General features: G+C 39.0%; 1 protein-coding gene across 18 annotated transcripts in view; it reads right to left on the reverse strand.

Moving 5' to 3' along the window:
- Positions 1 to 24958, reverse strand: part of TRIP12 (thyroid hormone receptor interactor 12) — a 140117-nt gene that overhangs the window by 23829 nt on the left and 91330 nt on the right. For 8 of the 18 annotated variants that reach the window (XM_019838808.3, XM_019838807.3, XM_023259782.2 and 5 more), the window contains 18 exons: positions 22934 to 22969; positions 22758 to 22853; positions 21536 to 21628; positions 21174 to 21335; positions 19233 to 19301; positions 18976 to 19141; positions 15896 to 16013; positions 15622 to 15781; positions 13648 to 13801; positions 12313 to 12541; positions 11871 to 11989; positions 9348 to 9555; positions 6724 to 6824; positions 6319 to 6493; positions 5006 to 5147; positions 4001 to 4192; positions 2118 to 2269; positions 272 to 444 (listed from right to left, as the gene is read on the reverse strand). In XM_019838808.3, coding sequence (XP_019694367.1) covers positions 272 to 444; positions 2118 to 2269; positions 4001 to 4192; positions 5006 to 5147; positions 6319 to 6493; positions 6724 to 6824; positions 9348 to 9555; positions 11871 to 11989; positions 12313 to 12541; positions 13648 to 13801; positions 15622 to 15781; positions 15896 to 16013; positions 18976 to 19141; positions 19233 to 19301; positions 21174 to 21335; positions 21536 to 21628; positions 22758 to 22853; positions 22934 to 22969 — 2545 coding nt within the window. The remainder of the gene's footprint in view (positions 1 to 271; positions 445 to 2117; positions 2270 to 4000; positions 4193 to 5005; positions 5148 to 6318; positions 6494 to 6723; positions 6825 to 9347; positions 9556 to 11870; positions 11990 to 12312; positions 12542 to 13647; positions 13802 to 15621; positions 15782 to 15895; positions 16014 to 18975; positions 19142 to 19232; positions 19302 to 21173; positions 21336 to 21535; positions 21629 to 22757; positions 22854 to 22933; positions 22970 to 24958) is intronic. The other 10 variants (XM_023259784.2, XM_023259781.2, XM_023259777.2 and 7 more) reach the window with 6 other exon arrangements.

Below are 24958 nucleotides of genomic sequence, written 5' to 3' on the forward strand. Positions count from 1 at the left end.
ACCTTGACCTATGAAACAGAAGGATTCAAGAAAACGGTCACATACAAAATGCCATTCCCACTACATTACATTCCAGCTGACTGTAAGCAGTCAGCTCCTAGGAAATTTACCACATTTCCACATACTACGTGTTAAATAAATGATGGGAAGCCGAGTTCCTGAAGCTAGGTTTGAACAGAAGTAGTAATACAAGGGAAATCATTTATATATCCCCCAATATTCCCAGCCCACATGTACGTATGGAAACAAAACACACATATAGGGAAAGTACCTCTGACCACAAGGTATCTCTCGATAGCTTGTACCAAAGCCAAGGGATCAATCTTGACAGGCCCACCCTTCCACTGTTTCACATTTGCACAGTCTGGATGTCTTTGTAACTGGCATTTTAACTGATGGGTGTTGAAAAATTTTAAAGCCTGTGATCCTCTGTTGAGAGAAAAGCTCAAGATAATTTGTGAAAAAAAGTTATTCTATTATTTTCAAAATCAACATAATAATTCACACAAAAGCAAGATAATACAAACTGCATTTTTTAAGGCACAAAATAAGCACTTACTTACCAGTTATGTAAATAGTGAAGTCAGCACTTTGACTTACTTAGTAAAGTTGTTAAAGTAAGAAATAAAAGAGGGTGTGTATGCACGCATATGAGAACATTAAATCATCATTCTCTGTCCTACCATAAATCCAAGCGGGCAGAAATCCCTCCCCACCGAGATTTAGCCATTTCTCTAGAATAAACATTCCGCAACCACTGTGCATGCTCACTTCCGCAGTATTTTGCCACTGCCTAACTAAATTCTATGGATTTAAAAACAAAAGAAAAAGCCCTTTTTTGCTTTCAAATGCTTCTGCTACAAAATTACTTTAAAAACTACCCTTTACAATTTACTTCACTATATTCTTTTGAATGAAGCAGTTCAAGAGCCACACCAGTCTGACCCTGGAAATGAGAATTAATCGCTCATTTCTGAAAAAGGGCTGACAACATCAAGACACAGGCAGGCTTAAAATGCAGTTCTCTTTAAGATTCCAGAAGGCATGCAAACTGGGGTATTGGAGAGGAATATTGCATTAAACGGATACATATGTAAACATACACACTTTACACAAATCTGGGTGAAAATGAAAAACGTCATGGTTTTCTCAGGCATAGATGAGATGCCCCCTTGTTTCATAAAATCCTCCAGTAGGATGATTAAAACCGAATACCACTTTCTATATTAATTTTCAAAGCCAGAAAAAGCTCTAGCCCACACTGCTCCCTCTATCTGATCCAGTAATGCATATTGTTTTAATTCAATCACAAATTTAAATGCTTTCAAAATACATCAGACTGTGTATTTTTAAACCAAACTGATCCCAGGGGCACCTGGGGAGCTCAGTTCTTAAGCATCCAACTCTTGCTTTCTGGCTCCGGTCATGATCTCACAGTTCCTGAGATGGAGTCCCGTATGGGGCCTGCACTGGTAGCACGGAGCCTGCTTGAGATTCTGTCTCCCTCTGGCCCTACCCTGCGCACACATGTTCGCACTCTCTCGCAAAATAAATAAACTCAAAACAACCAAACTAATTTCTTATTTTGTATGCTTCCAGTCATGACATTCTAGAAACCTTGTAACATTCCATAAAATACAATAAAGAACCTTTACAGTGAATTCTTTCTGTAGCACTTCATGAGTCCAGTAAAAGTACTATATTATAGAAAAAAATAGAAAGTTTTATTAAAACAAGAAAACTCCAAAATAAACTTATTTGTTAAAACCCATCAAAGGTACAATCACATCACACAGGAAATCACAATACTGCACAGAATGCAAATATTTTATCATCCATGCCTGTAAAATTCACGGAGAAGCATTCTAGATTAAAGTAATGGAACACTAAGCTTATTACAGGTTGCCAACACAGTCATTGGGTTACAGATTTCCAAAACACCATGTTTAAAAAACACAAGGGGTGGATTTTAAATATAAAAAGTATTTTTCTTTAGCCATTACAACCAAATGGTCTTTGGGCAGATGGAAGATATTACCAGACCTCTTGCCACTTTACCTCAACAAAATTAAGCACAAAGTCCAATGGCAAGGGCACACCCAAGCCATGATTCTTACCTGCCTCCTGTCCCATTCCCACTGGGGAAGTCATGTACTTTGACTGGAAACTGTTCCATCTGGCTGAGGCAGTTGTTCATCTTGTGAACTAATGCCAACAAAGGTGCATTACCCACTGGTTCTACTCTTCCAATGGGCTCTTCTCCAGGAAGCTGAAGTTATAAATAAACCAATCGGTTAAGCAAGGCCTCCTGAAAATGGAACACTGCTCAACAAGAAAATTTTTTAACAGGCAGTTTTGCAGAAGAGAACCATTCATTTATTCTCTTTTATCTCTTGATACATTTGGTTGGAATGGTTACTTCCAAATAAATTATTTCAAAATAGAGACGCTTTATGTGCAGGTCCACAATCCTTTATTCCTAGTTCCTAGGTCCAAAGGGCTTGAAAACACAACTTGTGTGGTGGTGAAACCTGACCCAGACACAAGGCTATCTGCAGTCTTTACGTTTATTTAGTAGGAATATTCACATGCTTTGCTGCAAAAACATTTAATGTGTGTGGAGTGTCATTTATCCACTGGGATATCAGGTAATATCTATGTACTGTATTGAAGAACTTGTGAAAACCATCCAGCCCCAAGGAGTTTCAGGTAAGAGATTACATATCTACCTGTACATAATCTTAGGCATAGTATAAAACCACATCCAGTATTGCTACACATCTAATGCATCTCTAACAAATACCAACTCTGCTTCCGGTAGCTCAAGTTAAAACAACACAAGAGGGGTGCCTGGGTGGCTCAGTCAGTTAAGTGGCAAACTCTTCATTTAGGCTCAAGTTATGATCCCAGGGTGGTGAGATGGAGCCCCACATTGGGGTCCATGCTGGGCATGGAGACTGCTTGAGCTTCTCTTTCTCCCCCCTCTCTGCCCCTCCCCCCGCTCCCTCGCGCTCTCTCTCTCAAAACTAACAACTAAATAAAAAAATTAAAATTTGAAAAAATAAAACAAGAAATGCTCAAAATGACTACAAACACTGAAAGGAAGGCATAGTGAAGTAGTTTCCACTAACACACAGAATCATCCTTAGCCCTACTACACAGAAGATCCAGAGACATCTCCAGGGATGCCTTATCTCAAGTAGTTGTCAACAAGTAGAATGATGTTAAGTCAATATTGTCCAAGAATAGATACATTCTTGCTCTTACCCACTGAGGCTGAAGGTAGGGGGGCCTCTTTGTGGCCTCTGCTCTTGTAATCCAGATTGTAAGTGGTGACTAAGTACTCTCGAATACAACTGTTAATACTGTATTTTAGATGCAAAATGGAAATGTCCACTCTATCTTACGTCTATAGCTATGTTTACTGTATTTCCACTACAGTATGTTTAAAAACAAATATTTTTTAAAAAATTTTTTTTCAACGTTTTTATTTATTTTTGGGACAGAGAGAGACAGAGCATGAACGGGGGAGGGGCAGAGAGAGAGGGAGACACAGAATCGGAAACAGGCTCCAGGCTCTGAGCCATCAGCCCAGAGCCCGACGCGGGGCTCGAACTCACGGACCGCGAGATCGTGACCTGGCTGAAGTCGGGCGCTTAACCGACTGCGCCACCCAGGCGCCCCTTAAAAACAAATATTGAGCATAAACACGTTCACAAGTGAGAGACTACTATTAACGACTGGGCTTACAGGAAAAACAAAGACTCAGGATAACGCGGATCATAAAAACTGTGGCACTTGCACCATTAAATCACCATTCTGTTGCTTTACTAGTGTATGTGATCTATAAAAGACCAAGGAATCCAACTGTGTATCAGAAGCTAGAAGCTTTACCTGAGTATCTTGACCAGCACCTAATGGAAATCACGGAGATGAAAATACACACGTTAGTGAGCAAAGATTCCCGTAATAACATACACAAGCATTATAGACAACTTACTGGTGAAGAAAAGAATACATGAAGGAATCTCTTTAATCTGATCTCTCTGCTCACAGCATCCTTTTCACTTTTAGATGTCAAATAAAGCAACAGCTGCTTCACGAATCCACTATGCTGGATTTCAAATGATGAAACGTCTGACTCTGAGACTATGCTACGGATTTCTACAAGGCACTCAGCTCCACCATCCACCTGCAAGAGTTGGGAAGAGTATTTCTATGTTGATTTAAACAGTCCTTACTAAATGCACAATTTACACTTCCCCCAAAGGAACAGAATACATTCTCAACATCTTTAAAAAAGAAGGCAGGGGAAGTGATGCATTCTTGGTAGATCCTTGGAAAATACGATCTTAACCGGCATCCACACTACTAACATAGAAAAGTCTCACACTCAACCGATGTAAAACAAACAAAATAAATAAAGACAAACAATGAGAATATAAATTGAGGGGTAAAGAGAACACCAGAAGGAGAAGAGTAAAACAGAATATGAAGTGTGGCTTTAAATTAATACATTTAAAACCTAGATGAAATGGACAATTTCTTGCAAAACATGTACTACTCAAATTGCTCAGGGTGCACAAAAAAATGTAAAAAGGCTAAGAATCAGATGAAATTTAAACAGTTTATTCAACCTCCCTCTTCAACTACTATGAGACCCAGTTAGGTTAGGGAGGGTCCCATCCACTCTAATACCCAGAGTTGAGGAGATATACTCAAGGGACATTTCTCGAGTCTCTTCTTTTGTCAAGAAATACGAGTTGTGAAGAGAACAAAGTCAAGGAAGAGATTTCCCAGTACCGTTAATGATAAAATGATGAAGCACGAAAGTCAAGGGACTCGTTACAGAAACGTCAGTGCTAGAGGTACATGTCTAGCTAAAAAGTTGATCTAGGACAGCAAATGCGTGGAAAGCCAGAGAGTCATCAAGGGAGGAACAGGAAGACAGAAGAGATGCCAAAAGAGACTGTGAAGGACCAGCAAGGTGCACCCAACGCGGTACCTGGAGGTTGAGTTGTTCGGTCGCAGCACAAAGTCTCTGAAGGACATTCAGTGCAGGGTTGCTTCCATCCATGTTCTCAGAACTGAAGTAACGTTCTACAAATTTATGCGCTTGTTCCTTAATCCAACCTTTAATTTTTTCTCTGCACAAAGGAAAAACAAGATATTAAATTTAGTCTCAGTGTACAAAAAGGATTTCGACTGTAACTACCCAAAGGCAAATTGCTGCTACATTTTTAAAAAACCCTTTTGGGCCTATGCTTATAGATTCATGAACTCAGATTCCATATTAACCAAATTTAAGTGTCATTTTGAAAATGGGTTAAGGTGTACTAGAGAAATGCACAGGTACTTAAAATATATTTCAGGTCATGACATGAAACATATACAAAAAGTTCTAACTCCCTGGAACTCTACCACATTAATAGTTTCCTTCCTAACTATTCGCCTGATAACAACTTGACATGACTGTTTCATTGGGTACAGACACACTTGCTTTGTCCTTTATTTGTGTTCCTTGGAGAGGTGAGGTAAAGAACTATAGACCAGAAACATGCACCTGTTAGATGTACAATTAACTGAAACCTCGCTGCTTAAATTACAAATTCTGATGGCTTTAGAAATACACGTGCTTAATTATTATTAAATGAAATTCAGAAAAACAATAACCAACGCAACCAATCAACCAAACAAAAAGAGCCTGTGTCTTTGCCAGTGGAATCTGATTTTTAAAAATTTCTTGGTTGCAGAGGAAATAATCCATGTTGGCGTGCTACATCCAGAGTCAAAAGAACAACTCTAGAGGGTTTTTAAGAAATAATTGTTAATAGCCACAAATTGGTGTGTGAAACAGTTTAGCTGATACAGTTCTAAATTTCTTAAGCCCAACCAACCGACCTCTACTCTAAGATCTTTAAGTCCTAATGTAAAGGGTAGAGGAAGGGGATCTGAGAAGCAGATGAGTGTGTGTGTGCGTGTCTGTGTGTGCATGCAGAAAATGCCAGCTTTTACTTGTCTAGAATAAAACTGAGGAACAGGTTCCACAGGGAGAATTTACTTGGTTTTGAACGTCTACAACTCCCAACGAGAAATGTTGAAACATGTTTTAAGATGTAAGATTGAAATTCAGGACAAAGCCAGGCACGGAGTTCAAGAACTGAGAAATCTACTTCATCTTTGAGCAATACCACTACTGAGCATAAATTAAAGGTCTGTGTCCATGTTTCATCTCCATACAATACACGTGCTGACTGAAATAATGCTCAGTTTTGCTAATCCCAAGCACAGAAGCAATAGATGATTCCCCCACTTCACCTATTATTGGAGATGGTGTCCTTTGAGGCAGCCCTGGCAAGACCACTGACTCCCGCGGTTCGTGCTGGTTCAATGTTGTTGCTGTTGGACTGTGCGCTTAACCTTCCCCACGTTTTTGGATTCAAGCTTGCCAGGAAAGAAGATTTAGGTGACTGAGTAGTGGTGGGGCTTTTAGCTATGAGAAGAAAAGGGAATGACGGTTAAACCACTTTCGCGTAACTGATGAAAACCAACTGAAATTTAACATTCCTGTTCTTATGAGATGAATTAGCTGAAACAACTTAGAACACGGAGTAAACTCAGGTGTACTTCAAAGCTATCAGCAGCTTTCGTGAGATACGTGTCTCTAACTGGTACCATCTTGCCCTCTGCCTTCCACCCCCACAGTGTCACCAAAGGAATTACCTTGATTGTCTACTTTGTCATCATCTCTTGGAGGTGAATACTTTGGCCTTCTTGGCCCTCGTTTTGGCAGTCGCTTTCTCTTTAGAACATCGCTTAATCGACTATCACATGAGAAAATATGGGAGAAGTTTAGCAATTACCACGATTTATTATCACTCGCTGAAAAGCAAGCTAAAATGGCAGAAACAAGGAGCTGTAAAATACTGCCATAACGGTATTTTTCATTCAGTGATTACCTATTTAATGCAGACTCTGCTCCAGTCATGATCTGAGAGGTATAGAGACACAGAAGATGATGCATTCAGAAAAAGCTATTTGACTATACTGAGCTACTAAAAGTAAAACCAAATAGACTATTTGAATAATCCTGTGGTAAACTCTTACTATAAAATGTTGTACACGTACAGAAAAGTACATAAAACAAATTTACAATGCAAAAATAAAAATTTAAAAAGACCTATGCTATCAAACTAGAAATAGAATGTTAAATCTGATTACCGTATTTCTTCCCTAACCTAAATGACAAGAAGTAACACTCATGACATTGAGTGTTAATATTATCAAAATGCTTTCCTGACACTGCCCAAAGTAATTTCACGGTATACAACTGCCATAACATCCTAAATGAATTCATTTATAAATAGTTTAGGGATTAAAAGAAAAAAAAAAAAACCTCAAAATTACCTATAAACAGATCAAATCATAGTATGAATAACCTATTCTGAAGTAGAATACCTGAAATAGAACATACGTAGCCTGTCTTATTTTCACTATTCCTAACAGTAGAAATAGTTTGAAATTATCAAATGATTCTTAGAATAACCAAACCATGTAATAAGATAGATAAGATGGGAAAAATGTTCTGGTTCAGTTGGTCTGTGACCCACAAAATTAGAAAAATCTGAAAAAGTTTTAAAGTTCTTCCAATATCTGATGTCTATTAAAAACACTAATGTGTTTGGGGAGCCTGGGTGATCAGTTGGTTAAGCGTCCAACTTTGGCTTAGGCCATGATCTCACAGCTTATGGGTTCGACCCCTGCATTGGGCTCTGTGTTGACAGCTCAGAGTCTTGAGCCTGCTTCTGATTCTGTGTCTCCCTCTATCTCTGTACCTCCCTTGCTCATGCTCTGTCTCTCTCTCTCAAAAATAAACATAAAAAAAAAAAAAAAAAACCAACAGTAATGTGTTTATGCTTGACAAGCAAAATGAGTGAACGTCCAGATATGTATGGGTAAAAAATTCCCCCTTTACAAATTTATATGAACTTTTCATTAGAAACCATATTAAAAAGAAATGGAACCACTTAAAACTCCAAAAGGTTCTTTCCGTTTTGTTTTGTTTTGTTTTTTAGAATTTTCAATTATTAGACTATAATCAAGCCTAATCCTTCAGTGGCTCAGAAACAGCGTCTTTCTCTGAGCTGCATCACATCTCACCAAGCGCCTGCTGTCTAGGGCACCATGCCTGCGGTAGCGGAAGTTACTACAGCAGCCAGGGGGAAGGAATGGGGCTGGAAAGGAAGGAAGAAGAGAGGCAGGCAGACAAATCCAACCGGAGAACAGAGAAGGTGGAGGGTCTCCAGTATTGTTCAGGCCCAATCTCACAGGACTGGATCCATGACACAGGCACCACCCAAACCTAGAAGTTTCCTAAAATAACAGCCACTGTGTCAGAAGTCCCAGCGGGTAGCCCAAGTCCAAATGCCAAAATTCATACTTAAGCTAGAGCGGATAACTGCCACCAGGTGGCACCAAAAGGAGCTGGATCCTCGGCTGGCCAGCTTCTTAGAACAATGCTACCTTGCAGTTCACAGAGGTTCAATTTTTGGACCTCACTTATTGACTATATGTTTCACCCAGATCCACGTTACAACTTAAAAGGAGTAAAAAGGAATATTACATGGAGTACATTCTGAATTCCAGAACCGAGTCTGGTTGATCATGCACCATTCTTACAGCCATATTAAGTTTCTGATGTCAAAGAAACAAAAACACTTTAGAGTATAATTTGTTTTAACCCAACAAAATGAAAGCTAATATGAGGGTTTGGTGGCGATGTTCTCAGTAGCACAGTACAACAAGGGGATTAAAAACAGATAAAGAGGTGGAAGCAGACACACTTAAGAACTCCCATTTTCCTTTATTAAGAGCAAAGTTCTCATTTGCCAATGGAAGATAAATGGGAAGTCAGGTTTTTTCCTGTACGTTCTAAAAATTCTAATTTTTAATATTTTTCATATGTCACTACTTGGATGTCTCAAACCTGGAATGTATGCTACAATGCAGTAAATATTCGCAAGATCAGGGAATTAGAAATGAGGGCTCAAATCCTACATCTGTAAAAATCAGTGTGTGACTTTGGCACATCATTAACTTCTCTGAGCCTCAGCTGCCTTCACTGTCCCTGGAAATACCTAGTATCTCTTGTGGTTCCTAAACACGGCTTTGTAATACATGTTCAGTTTCTTCCCACCCATTCCCATTAAAGGTCTAAGAAGATACAGACGGGAAAATACAAGGTGTACTCTCGAATATTTTACCATTTTATTCCCTATGGGAATCTCAGGTACCAGGAGACAGTTAAAGGCAAAGAGCATAAAAACCACCACAGAACTCTGACTTACCCTTGAGGGCTCAGATCTAAAGAATCATCTCTGCTGTGCTGCAAGCTGGGGGATCCCACGTCAGCCGCAGCATTAGTGGCAGCCGTGGCTGTTCCACTGCTGACTGACGTCGTGGACCCCAAGGATCCTGACCCATTCGTACATGCCTTTGGTGGACTTGTCAACAAAGACTCTGATTCTGCTAAGTGTTTTACTTGATGCATTACACCTATACAGTAACAGATTTAAAAGAGTCAGTTTTAATTAGAACCACCTCCCACGATTACAAAATCCCTAAATGCTAAACAGGGAATGAATCAAAAGTATCCAGCGAATTGGGGGGATAGGAGTGGGGGTGGAGGCCCTTAGGTGCCAGGGTTTTCAACTTGACCCATTCGAAAGAGTCGTAGGCAAATTCAACATTAAAGAAAGATATTGATATTGATATTGATATTGAAAGATAATTATTTTGAACATCATCTAATATTCAAAACCTGGTAACAGGAAGTTTTAATAGGGTCACACATAAATACCTAATGAAAATTCAAAATACCCATTATAAAAACAATCAACTACAAAAACACAGTAGCGCACCTGTGGTTCGATCGCCACAAGTAAAGAAAGACCTGCTACAATTATTAACCAGCCTCAAATGCTACAATGAGACGAAAGTAACCGTGACGCTGCTGCCAAAAGAGAGAACACCAGCAACCCAAGGATGGGGATTTTCACATCCTTGGAGGTGTACAAGGAGAGCCGAACTGTAACTCATGAAGGCAGGGGTTCATATCTGGGCTAGAATCACAGGAGAATGTAGGTGGGGCGGAGGGGAGTGCCACGAACTATTAACTGTATGCAAAGGTGTATGTCTGAGTATATGAGCGCATGTTCACACATTCACGTTTTTTTCCGGGATAGAGTCCAGAGTTTTCCATCAGATTCTTAAAGCAAACAAAAAAACCTCACAAGACCGCAAGATGTCTGAATGATCTCAAACTTCAGGCGTTGACTCCACAAATACTGTTTGCAGCAATCATATGCCAGACTGTGCGCAAGGTACTAAGAATATGACCACTGGTGAGAAAAATGGACTTAGGGCACTTACTGGGGAGAAAAAATAATTTTTATAAGAAATTGCAAATAGAGTAAACTGCTCCTCAGAGAGAAAATACAGTGCTGATGGAACACACAGCAGGAGGATCTAACACAGATTCTAGAAGGCAAGTCCTCAGGAAAAAAAATGACAGGTGGAACTGGACAGAACAAATGCCAGATGAAAAGTAGCTGAACTAATCAAGCACCCCTCCCCCCCCAAACTTCATAATGTATACACTATATGACTATCTGGGGGGTGGAAAATTCAATTTGATGGCATAGTGTTCTTATACATGTAAAAAGAAAAAAAAAAATCACTTTGTGAAAAAGACATACTCTCATAAGACTTCCAAATCAGAGGGCGGAATATATCCGAAAGGTAGAACTAAAGGCTAACACCAAAACTAAGATACAAAACAAATTATAAGATAATCCAAGGCTAAAAAAACCACATACCAAATGTTTATGTGAGCACAGAAACATCTATTCATACAGGCACCCCATTTGTAAACCACAGTTATGGAGTTTGCTTTCCACTTCAAATAAATATGTAGCACTGGAATTTTTTTTTTGACTGTTTTTTAAACAAAACTAGTAAAAAATGGTGAAAGCCTCTTCCTATTTAATACTCTTACACTAACAGGACTACAGCATTCTCAAGATGTGAAGAGATACAGAGCCAGCATCAGGTGATGAAAGAAGGGAAAACAGATCATTTGCAGAAAGAACTAGAATTGTTGGTAAGATGGAAGATGAAGCTAAGGATTAATTCAGTATAAAAACACCATGATCTCCTGTGTCCTCGCAACACCAAAGTATCTCTAAAAGACCAAAAGAATTACAGAGACCTATTTATGAGAAAGAACTTCTTTTAATATCTTGGAATGCTTGGAAAGGAGAAAACACCTGAATGAGCGACAACAGTCTTTGAGGTCTTCAAAAAGAGAACAGACAAGTACCATCTCTCCTAGGCTGATTTCCACATTCAGATTCCTCAAATCAGGGGACCAGACCAGTTGCATACTAAAGATTTCAGTACATAAATAAATGAAGCCTAAAAATATTCCACTAGGCACACAACAAAGTAAATAATCCCTCTTACAAGTGTTCTGATCTACTAATGGGATTCACTGGGAAAGAAAGTGGCCTCTGACTTTCTCAAGGCATCTTTATGGGAGCTGCACATTATCTACATGAAAGGAAATGTTAATGATTACTTCTGGGCCATAAACATTCAAATCATTACAACTTACTGTTTATCAACAGACTGTGAATCTCACACAACTTGTATCAACAGATTTTACAAAGGACACACCCTGTATGTATGTGAGCTGTAAGGATGGAGACTTCTCACGTAAGAGGTTGTTCGGAATTAGAACTATACATGCTATTGCAATACTACGTAAGCGAAAAGACTAGCCATTAATGACTGAGTATGGAGGACATTACCTTCTCTTCTGAAGTAAACACTAAAAATATCAGGTAACTTCTGCATTAAGATCTCTGCCATCTGAAGCGCTCCGACTACTATCTTCAGGTCTTGGCTTGACAGCATGGAAGCAATGTGACTAAAAAAAGAAAGCATTCATATATAAAACATCTGTCTGAATGTGAGAATTATTTTGGGCCATACTACTTTAACTCTGAGAGCAAAACATTTTAATTATGAAAACAGTCCACTACAACGACAAGTTTTTCTTAAACGCTCAACTTTTGCATTTGTTTTAGTCCTTCTCAAAGGTGTATATGCATATAAAGACACAAGGGGCTCCGGATACTACAAATAAACTGTTCTGTGCATATTTTTTCTATGTTGTCACTTTTAAGGTTTCTGAAATTACTTGCAGAGACTTGAATTTCTAAAAAGTCTTCACTATTTTCATGAACACACCTTGAAACAGCATGATTTTTCAGGACATCCTTCAGAAGTTCAGCATCCGCAAAATAAATTATCCTAAGAATTGCTCTAAGGCACTTATGTCTGACCGCAGGTCCTGCCGAGGAACTATACACTTCATAAAGGACACCGAATAACGTCTTAATGAAAGCCTTAGCCAGTTCCGGATCCTCTTTCATAAGCTGTGCTCGAGCATCATCCTTCTTTAACTCGGAATATCCGCCTGTTGTAAAAAAACGGACAATCCTGAAGTGACAGACCTCAGAAACACAAGGAAGTAAACAACATAAAGCACGCAAGCTGCCGTGATTATCTGAAATGCTATTTTAAAAATTTGGTCATGTAACAAGTCAACTTATCTAATATGACTGACTAGGGTCTACAAAGATGCCACGAGCAGCGTTTAGACAAAATGTAGCCAGCTCGAAAGAACAAGCCACCAGCACACTGTACCTCTTATTTTAATAATATATACTTAACAAAACACTAAGGATGTTCAGTGTTAGAAACCTAAACCACTGGTAAGAACCAGAGTTCAAGTAATGGACAGAGGGTACGTGACTAGAAGCTACGGAAACACAAGATGATCTGTTGCTTTCCTTAGGGGGAATAAAGTACAGGGGAAAGGAAACTGATGAAAAGTAAGCTCTAGATGAGGGGCTGGCAAAGTCTGGTCCAAAGGCCCAATGTGGCCCAGCACCTATTTTTGTACAGCAAATCTTACCAGAACATAACCACGTGCGTTTGTTTACATATTGTATATGGGGGCTTTGGAGTCACAACAGCAGTGTTGAGTACAGGGACCGTGCTGTCCAAAAGGTTAAATATTTACTATCTGGCCCTTTCCAGAAAAAGTCTGCTGACCCCTGCATTCTAAACTAGAGCTGCAAAAGCAATAGACGGTACGTATCCCCAAGGACAAAGATAAATGTCAGAAACCTGAAAAAACAGTCAAATCATCTATTGGTCATTAGTTAAGAAGAGAACGTTCACGGGAAAGTATCATCTGTAAGGTTGGAAAAACTAATCTGACAGGTGCAAGTGGATCTAGAGGTAAAAGAGGGAGAACAGGATCAGATAAAAAAACTGCATGGGCCAATTCTCGCTGGAATTCCGGAACACAGCAAACCACACAGCAGAAAAATAATGCGGAGGATACCATTTCGGCAATCCTGGCTTATTCATCAATTAAAACACGATAGAAACAACAAGAAATTAATTACTCCTATGCAGCAGTCTTCAGCTTAATAAAGACACTCAATGAAACAATCACCGCAAATATTATTCACATGACAGTATCGTACTACTATTAACTCGAAAGGTACTTACTAGTGTTAGTATTGGCTAAGGGGTTAGGTTTTCTCTGAATGGCACGTGCTGTTCCCGTGTCCTCATTGATTTGCTGCATAGAATTAAAATCAATAGTATAAACTCGTCCCAGAGTGGACAAGCTTATCTCATCCTCACCGACCTGATGGGCTGCCTGAGAGCAAAGAGAGAGAAACCTTGAATATAAACATGGAGAAATTTATTAACTTAAGACACAGTGGGGAACCTTCATAAACGCTAACTTACAGATTTATTGATCAGGTTTCAGATGGTGAAGTCAAAGAATATGGAAAATTTAATAGTGTGGATGTGACAACACTCATTTATTCAATAAATCATTTTTAATTAAACACAAATATACACCACAGGCCCTTTAAGGCCCCTGGAGTCATAAATAAATACAGATAAATTCCTGATGAAAGATCCAGTCATGGAGAATCAGTGACATGAAGATGACACCATTTGTATTAAGGAAGCTTTTAAGACATTGCTGATAGAAAAAAAAAATCATTATCCATAAACTCTTAGTATCTAATTTTTAGGTTAAAATGTTATTTACATCATGGATTCTTAGCAGCCCACCAAAATCTTCTTTAAACAATATGCTCCTATAAAATTACCCTTAGATCAAAAGGCTTTCCATTTACATCATGCTCTAAGATTGAAAGGGACACAACTGGACCTGAGAGAGCAATGCTTAGGCTGTGCATGCAGGCACTGTCCGAAAAGAAAATGACACGCTTTGACACTATGTGCTTGACATAAGACAGCCAAAAGAAGTGACAGAATATTCATTTTTGTAACAGTCCGATGTATGGAATTCCTAGGTTAAGTGGAAGACAGGCCTCCAGGGAAGTATGAGAGAGTAAGCAAACAGGGAAAATGCAATTAATAAGAAAATGCTAAAAGAAGGCGGCTTAGCACTGACCACGTTAGACCATGGCCTGCTTACACACTAAGAGAACACACAGTGGACCCATCACACCTAAAAGCTGACTCAAAACTTGGATGTTTTCGGAAGAACTTCTGATTTGGTAACAGTGGTTTCAAAGTTGGTTTTCAAAAATTTGGTTTTAAAAACTAACAGGTAGAAGACAGCTTTAAAGAATGTCTCTTCAAGAGTGATGCTCTATGAAGATTCAAACATCACAGGTCAAAATTGGGAAAGACAGTATGACTTAAAGGTATCTCACACACTGAAAGTATTAGTAAATGATGCATGGCACCCCAATTAATGCTGTGACCAACAGTTCTTACACGGGGCAATTTTCCGGACCTGAAAATTTTTTGAAATATTCAATGCATACTTAACATGGAAGTAATGAAAAGAATAAAATCACACAAAAAATCTTCACAGGAAAACACTAAATATTTTTGGTGCCCCTCTCTCCTTTGTATTATTCCTTTTTCTATTATTTTGCTGAGCTCCCCAAAGAGCCACAAAATTTGATTATTACGTGGTCATTTATCATATCCCATTTTATGTCACTTAAAATTTATCCCAATGGATTACATGAGGCTAGTATGTATCAAAACCTACTTAACCATTTCACCTAAACTTTGATATGTAAGTTGTTTCCATGTTTTCGCTCTTTAGTAAGTGCTGAGAAACAGCGATTTGTATGCAAATCTTTGCTTATGGGAGGTTTTCTTCTGGGTAGGAGACAGAAGGGACTTTTAAACATTTGGCCTAACTCCTCCAATGTTTCCTTTCAGAGATGAGGAAACTATGGAACAAAGAACTTAAATTACTTGCTCCAAGTCAATCAGGTAGTTAGCAGCAGAAGCAGGACTAGAACATCATGTTTTCTGACCTGAACAGAAATGAGGACCTTGTTCTCAGGAGACAAAATGAGAGAATCTTGAGTTAATTCAAAAGCGAGCACATTGAAGTACACACATCCACCTCCCCACTCCATCCCTACACCCACTCTCCACCAAAATAAACATCTTTAAACGGTACGATGAAACTACTACCTCAATGATCCGGCTGTCAATCCTGTTATAGGGATGCCAAAGGCCACGGTCGTCACGCCACTGCCATATCGCACCATCCGTGTTCTGCGCATTTCCCTTCTTCAGCATGGTATCAACTGCAAAAATGCCTTCTTTTGGTAAACATGGCATAAGTTCGCTGAAAACAGAGGTGCAATTATTTTATTAAGTAGCTTCCTGAACTATGAAATGACAGACCTCTAAAGTGAAACACCCACCTATAAACCACAGTTACTACTGGCCCGATCCTTACCAAATCAGAGACGTCAGCTCGTACAGTTCTTGAGGGCTTCGTGGAACAAGATCAATCTGCTCCTGACAACTTCCATTAGAGGCACCGCACAGGAGGAAGTGAAGTGTTTCTGCAATATCTGTAAAACCAACAACAGAAACCAAAAGCTCATGAAAGTTAACGTAATAGGTAATCATTCCCGGGGGGGGGGGGGGGGGGGGGGGGGCGGTGGCAATCAGAATTATTTTCTTAAAGTCAACTATACATGAAAAAAAGTAAAATGAATTATTTTCTTACAAAACAATTACTACAGAAATTACAAGTCCAAATGAGTTATAATGAAAACTTAAAAAGAAATTTATGAAGATTTTAACAATTTCTTTCTAAAGACTTCAGTCTAGCGGTGCCTGGGTGGCTCAGTCAGTTAAGCGGCTAACTTCAGCTCAGTGGGGGTTCGAGCCCCGTGCCGGGCTCCATGCCGACAGCTCAGAGCCTGGAGCCTGCTTCAGAGTCCGTGTCTCCCTCTCTCTCTGACCCTCCCCGCCTTGTGCTCTGTCTCTCTTTCTCTCAAAAACAAACAAACAAAAAAAAAAAGAAAAAAGACTTCAGTCTCAAGTCCAGCTGTACATTTAATCACTAATCCACCCCCAGAGACTTGGGGAATTTTTTAATTTTGTGTTGCATTGAGGAACACAGTGCTTCGTGCAAAGGCACATTCAATGCACATTTTAATCCCCAATTCAAGTATATTCGTGTATTTGTCTTATACTGAAAACCCAGGGTCAAACACGGTAAAACCTATATGTTACAAGCATCTGAATGTTACCATACTGTGATCAGGAAGTAATTACTTACAAGACAAGCATGCCAACTTAATGCAAAGATCGTTAACATATCCTCTACCCTAAGTTTCCATTCTCAGAAGACATCAGTTTATAAAGTGATCTGCATGAAAACCAGTCTGATGTACGGATGCTGTGACATGAGGAAGCCCCCATTACCCACACAGGTTTAGTCATTCAAATAACTAAAAGTAACAAAGCTAGGTCTTTGTTCGTTGTGGCTGTTTCCGCAAATACCATACTATACGTGTGCAAAATGTAAACGTTTCATTGAAGTGTTTTATGTCCCGTAAGTTCATAAAAATGTTATCAAAGAAAGTATTCACTACTGATTGGGGCAGAGTGTGGATAGTTAAATTGCTGCCCCACAGAAATTTCACTGACAGTGATTAGAAATATTCTAAATTTCTTGGGGTGCCAGGGTGGCTCACCAGGTTAAGCATCCAGCGCTTGATTTCAGCTCAGGTCATGATCTCACGGTTTGTGAATTTGAGCCCCCGCATCGGGCTCTGCGCTAACAGTGCAAAGCATAGTTAGGATCCTCTCTCTCCCTGTCTCTCTGCCCCTCCTCTGCTTAAAGCTCTCTATCTCAAGAATAAATATAAATTTAAAAAAATATTTTAAGTTTTTTGAAAAACTACGGTTTCGCCAACTTTCCTAAGAAATGTGAATTCATGGCAATGTTACATTATAAGGACTCCTTAATTTTTTGAGAGATTAGAGGGTGACAAAATTTTTCCTTTGTGTTACTGCTGAACGAAGAAAACAAAGGTCTAGTGGCGTCCACATGATAAATGTGTGGCAAATTTCATGGAGTATGCAAAAGGTGAAAATATTCATCATGAGGAAAAAAAATTCAACATGGTAAAGCAAACAAGTCAGTGAGCAACCTCCCAAACTGGTTTTAGGGAAATGCTGTGCACCACATGGTAACAAGAAATAATCTGCACTCAAACTTCAGGAAAGAGGGGAGATTCAAAGGGCTCCTAGGGATTTTAACAAGCAAAATGCACTGTGATGATTAAAGAAAAAGCTAAACCTTTCCTCAGCTTCTCACTTTGGTTATGACACGAGCTATGCAGTTTTCTCTGGAATACCAGGTTTGGGAGTGATTCACTGCATTAAGAGGAATCTTTTCAATAGAACACCTCAACAACACTATTTTTCTGCAAAATCCTGGGCCAATGTGCTTACTCACAAGAAATGTGACTAAATATAAAACTGAACCCCCCCCCCCCAAAATAGTATTTGTGACATATCTGAGGCAGTGACAACAAAGGCTATTTTGTCAGTGAATACCATCACCGCGGTGATGTCCTCAGAGATTAGAAGCACGAAATTACCCACTATAATACGCACTCCATACAAATGTGACCACCACTCTCCTAGCAATAACCCTAACATACAGATGCTTTTGAGGCCCACTGTCTTCTGACATTAACCTGGGGAATCGAAGGTTTCTGAGACAGAAGCAATAGCAACACAGCAGTGCAGGGAAACTATATTTATAGATAAGGTTGAGAAAGGTTTAGAAAATACTAAAGCAGCAAAAATGAGAGATTCAACTGTGTAAAGAAGTTCCGAATTTTTGAGGGAGTAAAGCACTGTGAAATCAGATAAGGAAAAACTCTAATGGGGGCAGAAAGGACCACCTAGAAGCAGAAGACAAGCAGTTACTGGTAACATAAAATTCAGAATTCTCCCAATGAAGCATCACTACATCATTGATATTGTAGAGAAGGCAATGATCTTGCACCTTTAGCCCTTGAATCACCTAGGATAAAATTTTAATATACTACACACCCAAACAATTGTATGTAAGGAGCACTACTATGTTGTTCCCACACAAATTTATTATATAGCAAAACCTTGCTTTGTGAGCATAATTTGTTCCAGAAACATGCTTGTAATCCAAAGCACTTGAATATCAAAGCGAATTTCAAGAACCGTTGGCTTAGCTGTGATCACGTGATGTTCGTCGACATGTACTAACTACTTGTACTGCAAGACGTCGCTCATTTATCAAGTTAAAATGTTAGAAATGTTTGCTCATCTTGCAGAACACTCGCAGAACAAGTTACTTGCAATCTAAGGATTTGCTGCGTCACGTTAACATTTTTCTTCCTTTACTACCCAGTGTCTGAGCTATTAGCAAGCTCTTCTACTTGCTTATGTTGACTTTATTTAATAAACATTTAAAAAAAAAAAACAAAACAACCGCCTCTCTCGCCTACAGCAGGATAATAAAGTAGCACTTACTTTGCTTCATAAGTTGAACAGCTAAAGTCGGACAGTTGGAACACATCAGAGAAAACATGCGAACCACCATTATAAACATCCCAGAACTTAAAATTGGTGGAGTCACTACCAGTAGCTGTTGAACATTTGTAAGCAGATCTTTGGAGGCAACCTGCTGGAGTAAATTCTTCACAAACAGAAGGAAAAAAGATACCATTATATTGTGATTCAGCAATTTAACCTTTTCACAAAAATACCACCAAAGACTACATGCTCACCTCCTCATGTTGGAAGTTGTCCACCAGACGTGCAAAACAAAGGCAAGTGCTTTCAACCGACTTTTTGTCCTATTTTTTTTAATAAAAGAAAAAAGCTTGTTAATAGAAAACTATCTCATATTATTACCTAATTTTCTTCCTATCCCCAAATTCTTCAAGGCCAGCCCAATTAGATGGGCTCTGAAAACCCAATGAGCCTTTATAATAAGCAAGGTACAATCAGTAACACCATGATTTCAAAGCAAAGAGAATCACACTGAGAGAGCTTCTCTCCTCCGTTAAGGCCCCAAGAGATAAGAGAAAATATATAGAAAGGAAGGAACAACTTTTGTGCTTCTGCTAACTTAATACCTAAACACAAATTATAATAAAGATACCACTCTAAAAAAGCATTCCCCATAGAAAGGTTTAAAACATATATACACTAAAAAGTTGGAAACAGTTCAGTATACAAGCATGAACCAGAGGTTTACTGATGATGTGCGAAACCAGGTGTAGATTTGTTGTATTCACTATGAAAATAATCTAGAAAAACTAGTGCAGGGGCCTCATTCAGAAAACATATGAAATGTCCTTATTAGAATGGGAAGAATAACTTAACAGCTAAGCAAGTGTTTTGATACTGCTATTTTTTCTTCCTATCGATAAAGGGGCTTCAGATATGAAAACCAGACGTGCTTGTATAAAAGAATAACTCTGGTGTTATAGAGGCCCTATGCCCTCACCATCAGTACTTCAGTCTAGACAGAGTGCTACAAACAGAGACCAACTATTAAACTTCTCTGATTCTCACACTTTATTTCCAAAGTAAGGTACTGAAATCACAGCCGACCCAAGAATATACTTCTATCCCTGATAAGCACAGGCCATCTCAGCCTAAGTTTTAACATTAAAGAAACAACGAATGGCCTGATTTATGTCTTGATCATCTTAGAAGCAAAACATTTCAGAGTGACTCAATCATTATTTTATCTATCTTATATAAAGCCCTTATTTAGCATATTCTCTACCTAATTTTCCCAAAAAGATTTTAAACATATTTTGTAAAGGTGACTTAAAAGTCACATTTCCAAAAATCATTTTAGCAACAACACTTTAAAAAAATTGGTTTGCAGGGGCGCCTGGGTGGCTCAGTCGGTTGAGCGTCCGACTTCGGCTCAGGTCATGATCTCGTGGTCTGTGGGTTCGTGCTCCGAGTCGGGCTCTGTGCTGACAGCTCAGAGCCTGGAGCCTGCTTCAGATTCTGTGTCTCGCCCTCTCTCTGCCCCTCCCCTGCTCATGCTCTGTCTCTCTCTCTCTCTCTCTCTCTCTGTCAAAAATAAATAAACATTAAAAAGAATTAAAAAAAATTGATTTGCATTAAAAAAATTTTTTTTTGATTTCCCCACAATGAAGCTTAACTCACGGTCCTCCACACCAGGGTCTCCTGCTTCTCATCCTCCATCACCAGGCCCACCACTTCCATCTCCCAAATAATGGCTCCTGCTCTTCCCCAACCTCAGACAGCCACAGTCTGCATTTTTTTTCCAGTTCATTTCTATTTGGGACACAGTCTCTTCTCACCTCCGATCTGAGCATAACTTCCTAGTCTTTCCTGACTAACCCAATGCCTTACAGGCGAGATGATCGTTCTGAAAGGAAACCCTGATTTTATCACACAAGAAACACTCAATGTTTGCTGAAATAACCATTCCATCCCTTAAAGTCAAAATACCTGAAGACATCAAGCATATGAAATGCTGGTCATTTGGGTAAGTCCACCAAATTGTGTAACATTACCTAATGTGGTACGTGACTGGAAAGCACAGAGGAAAGAAACATGGATCAGAGTATTTCCAATTTATCTATCCAGTTGGAAGAGTGAAAGCCCTAGATGAAAGTGGCATTTTAAAAGACATAGTAAAAACATGTTATGACACACAAAACAGATTCATGTTTTACCTGATGGGTTAGCCTTTGGGTGAGCAACGGGAGGGAATCTGCCACAAAATGAAATTCATCCGGCGTGATACTCTGGCAGCAATTGGCGGCGATCGCTAGTGCATTTCTTTGGGCATTTATGCTGAAGAACTCTAGATACAGCAAGCAGTCCGCCAAACCACCCTAAAACACAGGAAACCGTTCAAGTGAAGAAATGCCCTCTAACAGCAACTAAACAAACAAACAAAACTACTAAGAAGTCTAACACATCACTTTGGAAACATCATGCCTACCTTACAGAGATTGCAATCTAGGAGCTAGGACAAATGTGGATCTAAAATCCCCCTTGAAACGAAATACAGTCCTTGGGTGGCAACACCTACCGCCTGTAGAATGGCTTTACTGTGTCTGCGTGATAACATCTCCAAGGCGGTCAAGGCCTGCTCTGCCACATCAATACACTGAATAACCTGCAGCTGAGAACATAAAAATAGGTAACTTAAGCCCATCATTCAAGCTCTTTTCTAGTCGCTTATCTTCTACACGAATAAACAGTTATTTTCTCTAATTTCCATCAATCTGTATACTGCCTCTGACATGAAACCCACCATAGAAAACCAGTGATTTAGGAGCTTAAGCTATAACATACAGTCACTATGGTTTCCTTCCGACTACCTTGCTCTGTTTTAGGACACAGAAAAATAGGTTTTCCATAGAGAGTAAGCTAAACCCAATGAAATGACTTGAAATCTTCAGATTTACAATAAATGGGTGGTTTTATGTAACAAATTTTAAAAGTTAGCTTTTATGCTTTATATCCTATTCCAAGGTTATCAGACAATGCAAATTTTATTATGCATTAAAAAAGAAAGAGGCCCTTAAAACAGACCAAAAACACAACCTACCACAGGCCACATGAAAAAATTTCCTTTCTCCACTGACTCACTTTATGACCTTGAACAAGGCACTTTGTCTGTCTCAGCCTTCTCAGCTGTAAAATGAGGGTATAAATAGCTATCAACCTCATTGGGATATTTTCTAGAATGCGATTATTTTAATTAAGTGCTTGAAGTTCTTCTCTGAAAGATTTTATAGTAATGTGGTAAACTGCTTCCATTAAAAATTATAAAGCTGAAATGATTCTATGAAATGCTTTATTAGCATCAACTTTAAACTACTGGTCTGCTAAACATAAAATATTTTTCTGGAATCTTGGCTAAAAAATATACTTTGACTAGAAAATAGACACTAAAAAAAATGTCCTTTAAGGTGGCCTTACAATGTGATGTACCACTTTAGAATTTAGAAGTTAGGGGCGCCTGGGTGGCGCAGTCGGTTAAGCGTCCGACTTCAGCCAGGTCACGATCTCGCGGTCCGTGAGTTCGAGCCCCGCGTCAGGCTCTGTGCTGACAGCTCAGAGCCTGGAGCCCATTTCCGATTCTGTGTCTCCCTCTCTCTCTGCCCCTCCCCCGTTCATGCTCTCTCTCTCTCTGTCCCAAAAATAAATAAACGTTGAAAAAAAAAAAAAAATTTAAAGAAGTCAAGAGTCCTCGACTGGATTCCCCTACACCTGCTACCGAACGAGCTGAGCAAAAGCAGGATTACCTTTTCTAAGAAGACGGGAATTGCATCTACGACAACAGCAGATGATCGAGGAAGTGCTTCCATCATGTATGTTAAGGCTCGACAAGCATGGTTCATCTGGAAAACAAGAAGGCACTTTTACTCAATGAGAACCCAACATTTAAATTTGGGATATTCAAAATATAACACATACTCACAATATCGAAATTATGTTCCATCTGCAGTAATGTTATCTGTTAAAAAAGATAACAGTGTTAGAAGCTATCTATATTCTTAGAGGAAAGCCCTAGAAGAACGGTTTCTTCCTCTATGTCAACGGAAATGGAAAGTATCGTTCAAGACTTTTATCATACAAAAATAACATCAAGATAAAACCTAGCACACACACAAGAAATGATTTATATTAAGGATGGCATGACTCACAGACTATAGAGCTCACTTCGGAACTCTGCTAGATGATCATCCCCTTTCATGATCCAGGTCAAAAAGAAAGCTTTCTTGTCACCTATAACCAACTACTCTGGTTACCTCCAGCCCCCCTTCAGAATCCCAGGCATCAATAAATACTTAATACATAAACAAACAGACCGGCAATGCACTGATGTTTGTGAACAGCTGTCAGTACAGAGTCAAGGCCAATGCTTCATCTCTTGTAAATAAGCTTCTCTACAAGTTGAACCAAACACCATTTAACTCAGCTGTAATATGCACAGTAGTATAGAATCTAAACACAAAATTGATCACATCAGAAACAAATTATGCACTAATTAAAACCCAAGTTAATGTAATTATTCTACAAATACAGGAGAGAATCTAAATATTTTATTTACTTTCTCTTGTGGAAACGTCCTTAAGCAAATTTCAGCCATGTTTTTCAAAGGTGGGAATACCCCTATACAGAAGTATATATGCATATATGTAAATTGTCCATCCTCCTGAAGCAGCCAAAGCTACCAAAGAAATTTCCTATTTGGGGAAGCAATCTGTCACGGTCTTCTAGTTCTAAATGGAAAATTTTTAATGTGTAGAATTTAAGCTATAAAGTACCTTTCAATTAAATTATTTAATAATGGACGTGAGATATTCTAATACAATATTCATTTCATAGGAGTGCCTTCTCAGCTTTGAATTATGCTGGGTAAGGTATACACACATACTAAAGGACCTGATAACTTTTTGTTAAAACACACACACAAACACATACACACATGCCCCATTTTGGGGTTCAGTGGCACTCAAAACCATCCACAATCAGCCATCTAAAACACCCACTGTAAACTGAAAGGGGTTGTTAACGTTAACAAGAAAAGAAACAAGTTCTTCAATTCTTAAGGTAGAATGAACCTTACAGACCATGTTTGGGAAAAACTGCTATAGATTCCTCATCACCAAAAATGACTACAGTCACACAAGTGAATGGTGATGGATGGATATATAATCACAATATTCAATTATGATACAAGATAAATCTGGCCAATTCATTAACAGCAGTCAGTATTAATAGCAAGAGCTGACTTGTGCAGGCCTACTGAGCACTCAAATCTAATCAACAACTAAGAAATTAAGTAAATTACATTATGTGCCAACATCTGTGCCTAGATTTAATAACCTCTTTATCCGACTAATAAAAACTGCATTTTAGGTAACATAAGATAAACCTAGCTCTTTGTGGTTATTTTGTAACGAGCGGGGAAATGAGTGGGGTGAGTGTGAATATTAACAGAGGCAAAATGTAAAGACAGAAAAATAAATACTGCTTTCATTACACATTCAGAAATCAACATTCCAGCCTTCAACAGAATGGCACTGGTAATATTTAAATGCTAGTGTCCATTACCCAGAGGTCTGCGTGGCAGAAGGTAAAGAAACCGGCCCATCCTTTATCACCCCTGCCAGAGCGGAGCCACCCAACAAGAACGGACAAAACAAAGACCATGTCACCCTGTGTTTCAATGAGCTCATTCAACTGCCCCCACGATCTGATAATGTGATCAAATGGGGCGATCCCATATCAACCAAATTTCCGTCAACAAGACTTAACATGATACTTATTTTTAACTTCCAAGGTAAAATATGCTGAGTGTGTTCATGATGTTTATGTTAGTCTTTTAGTCGACTTAAATTTTAATTTTCAATTATAGCCAAGTGTTCTCATCTTGAACTCAGAAAACTACCAAGCCACTATTTAAGACTCAGGGGCACATATTTAGTAGCGGCAATTT

This window comes from Felis catus, chromosome C1 (assembly GCF_018350175.1).
Source record: "Felis catus isolate Fca126 chromosome C1, F.catus_Fca126_mat1.0, whole genome shotgun sequence".
NCBI lineage: Eukaryota > Metazoa > Chordata > Mammalia > Carnivora > Felidae > Felis > Felis catus.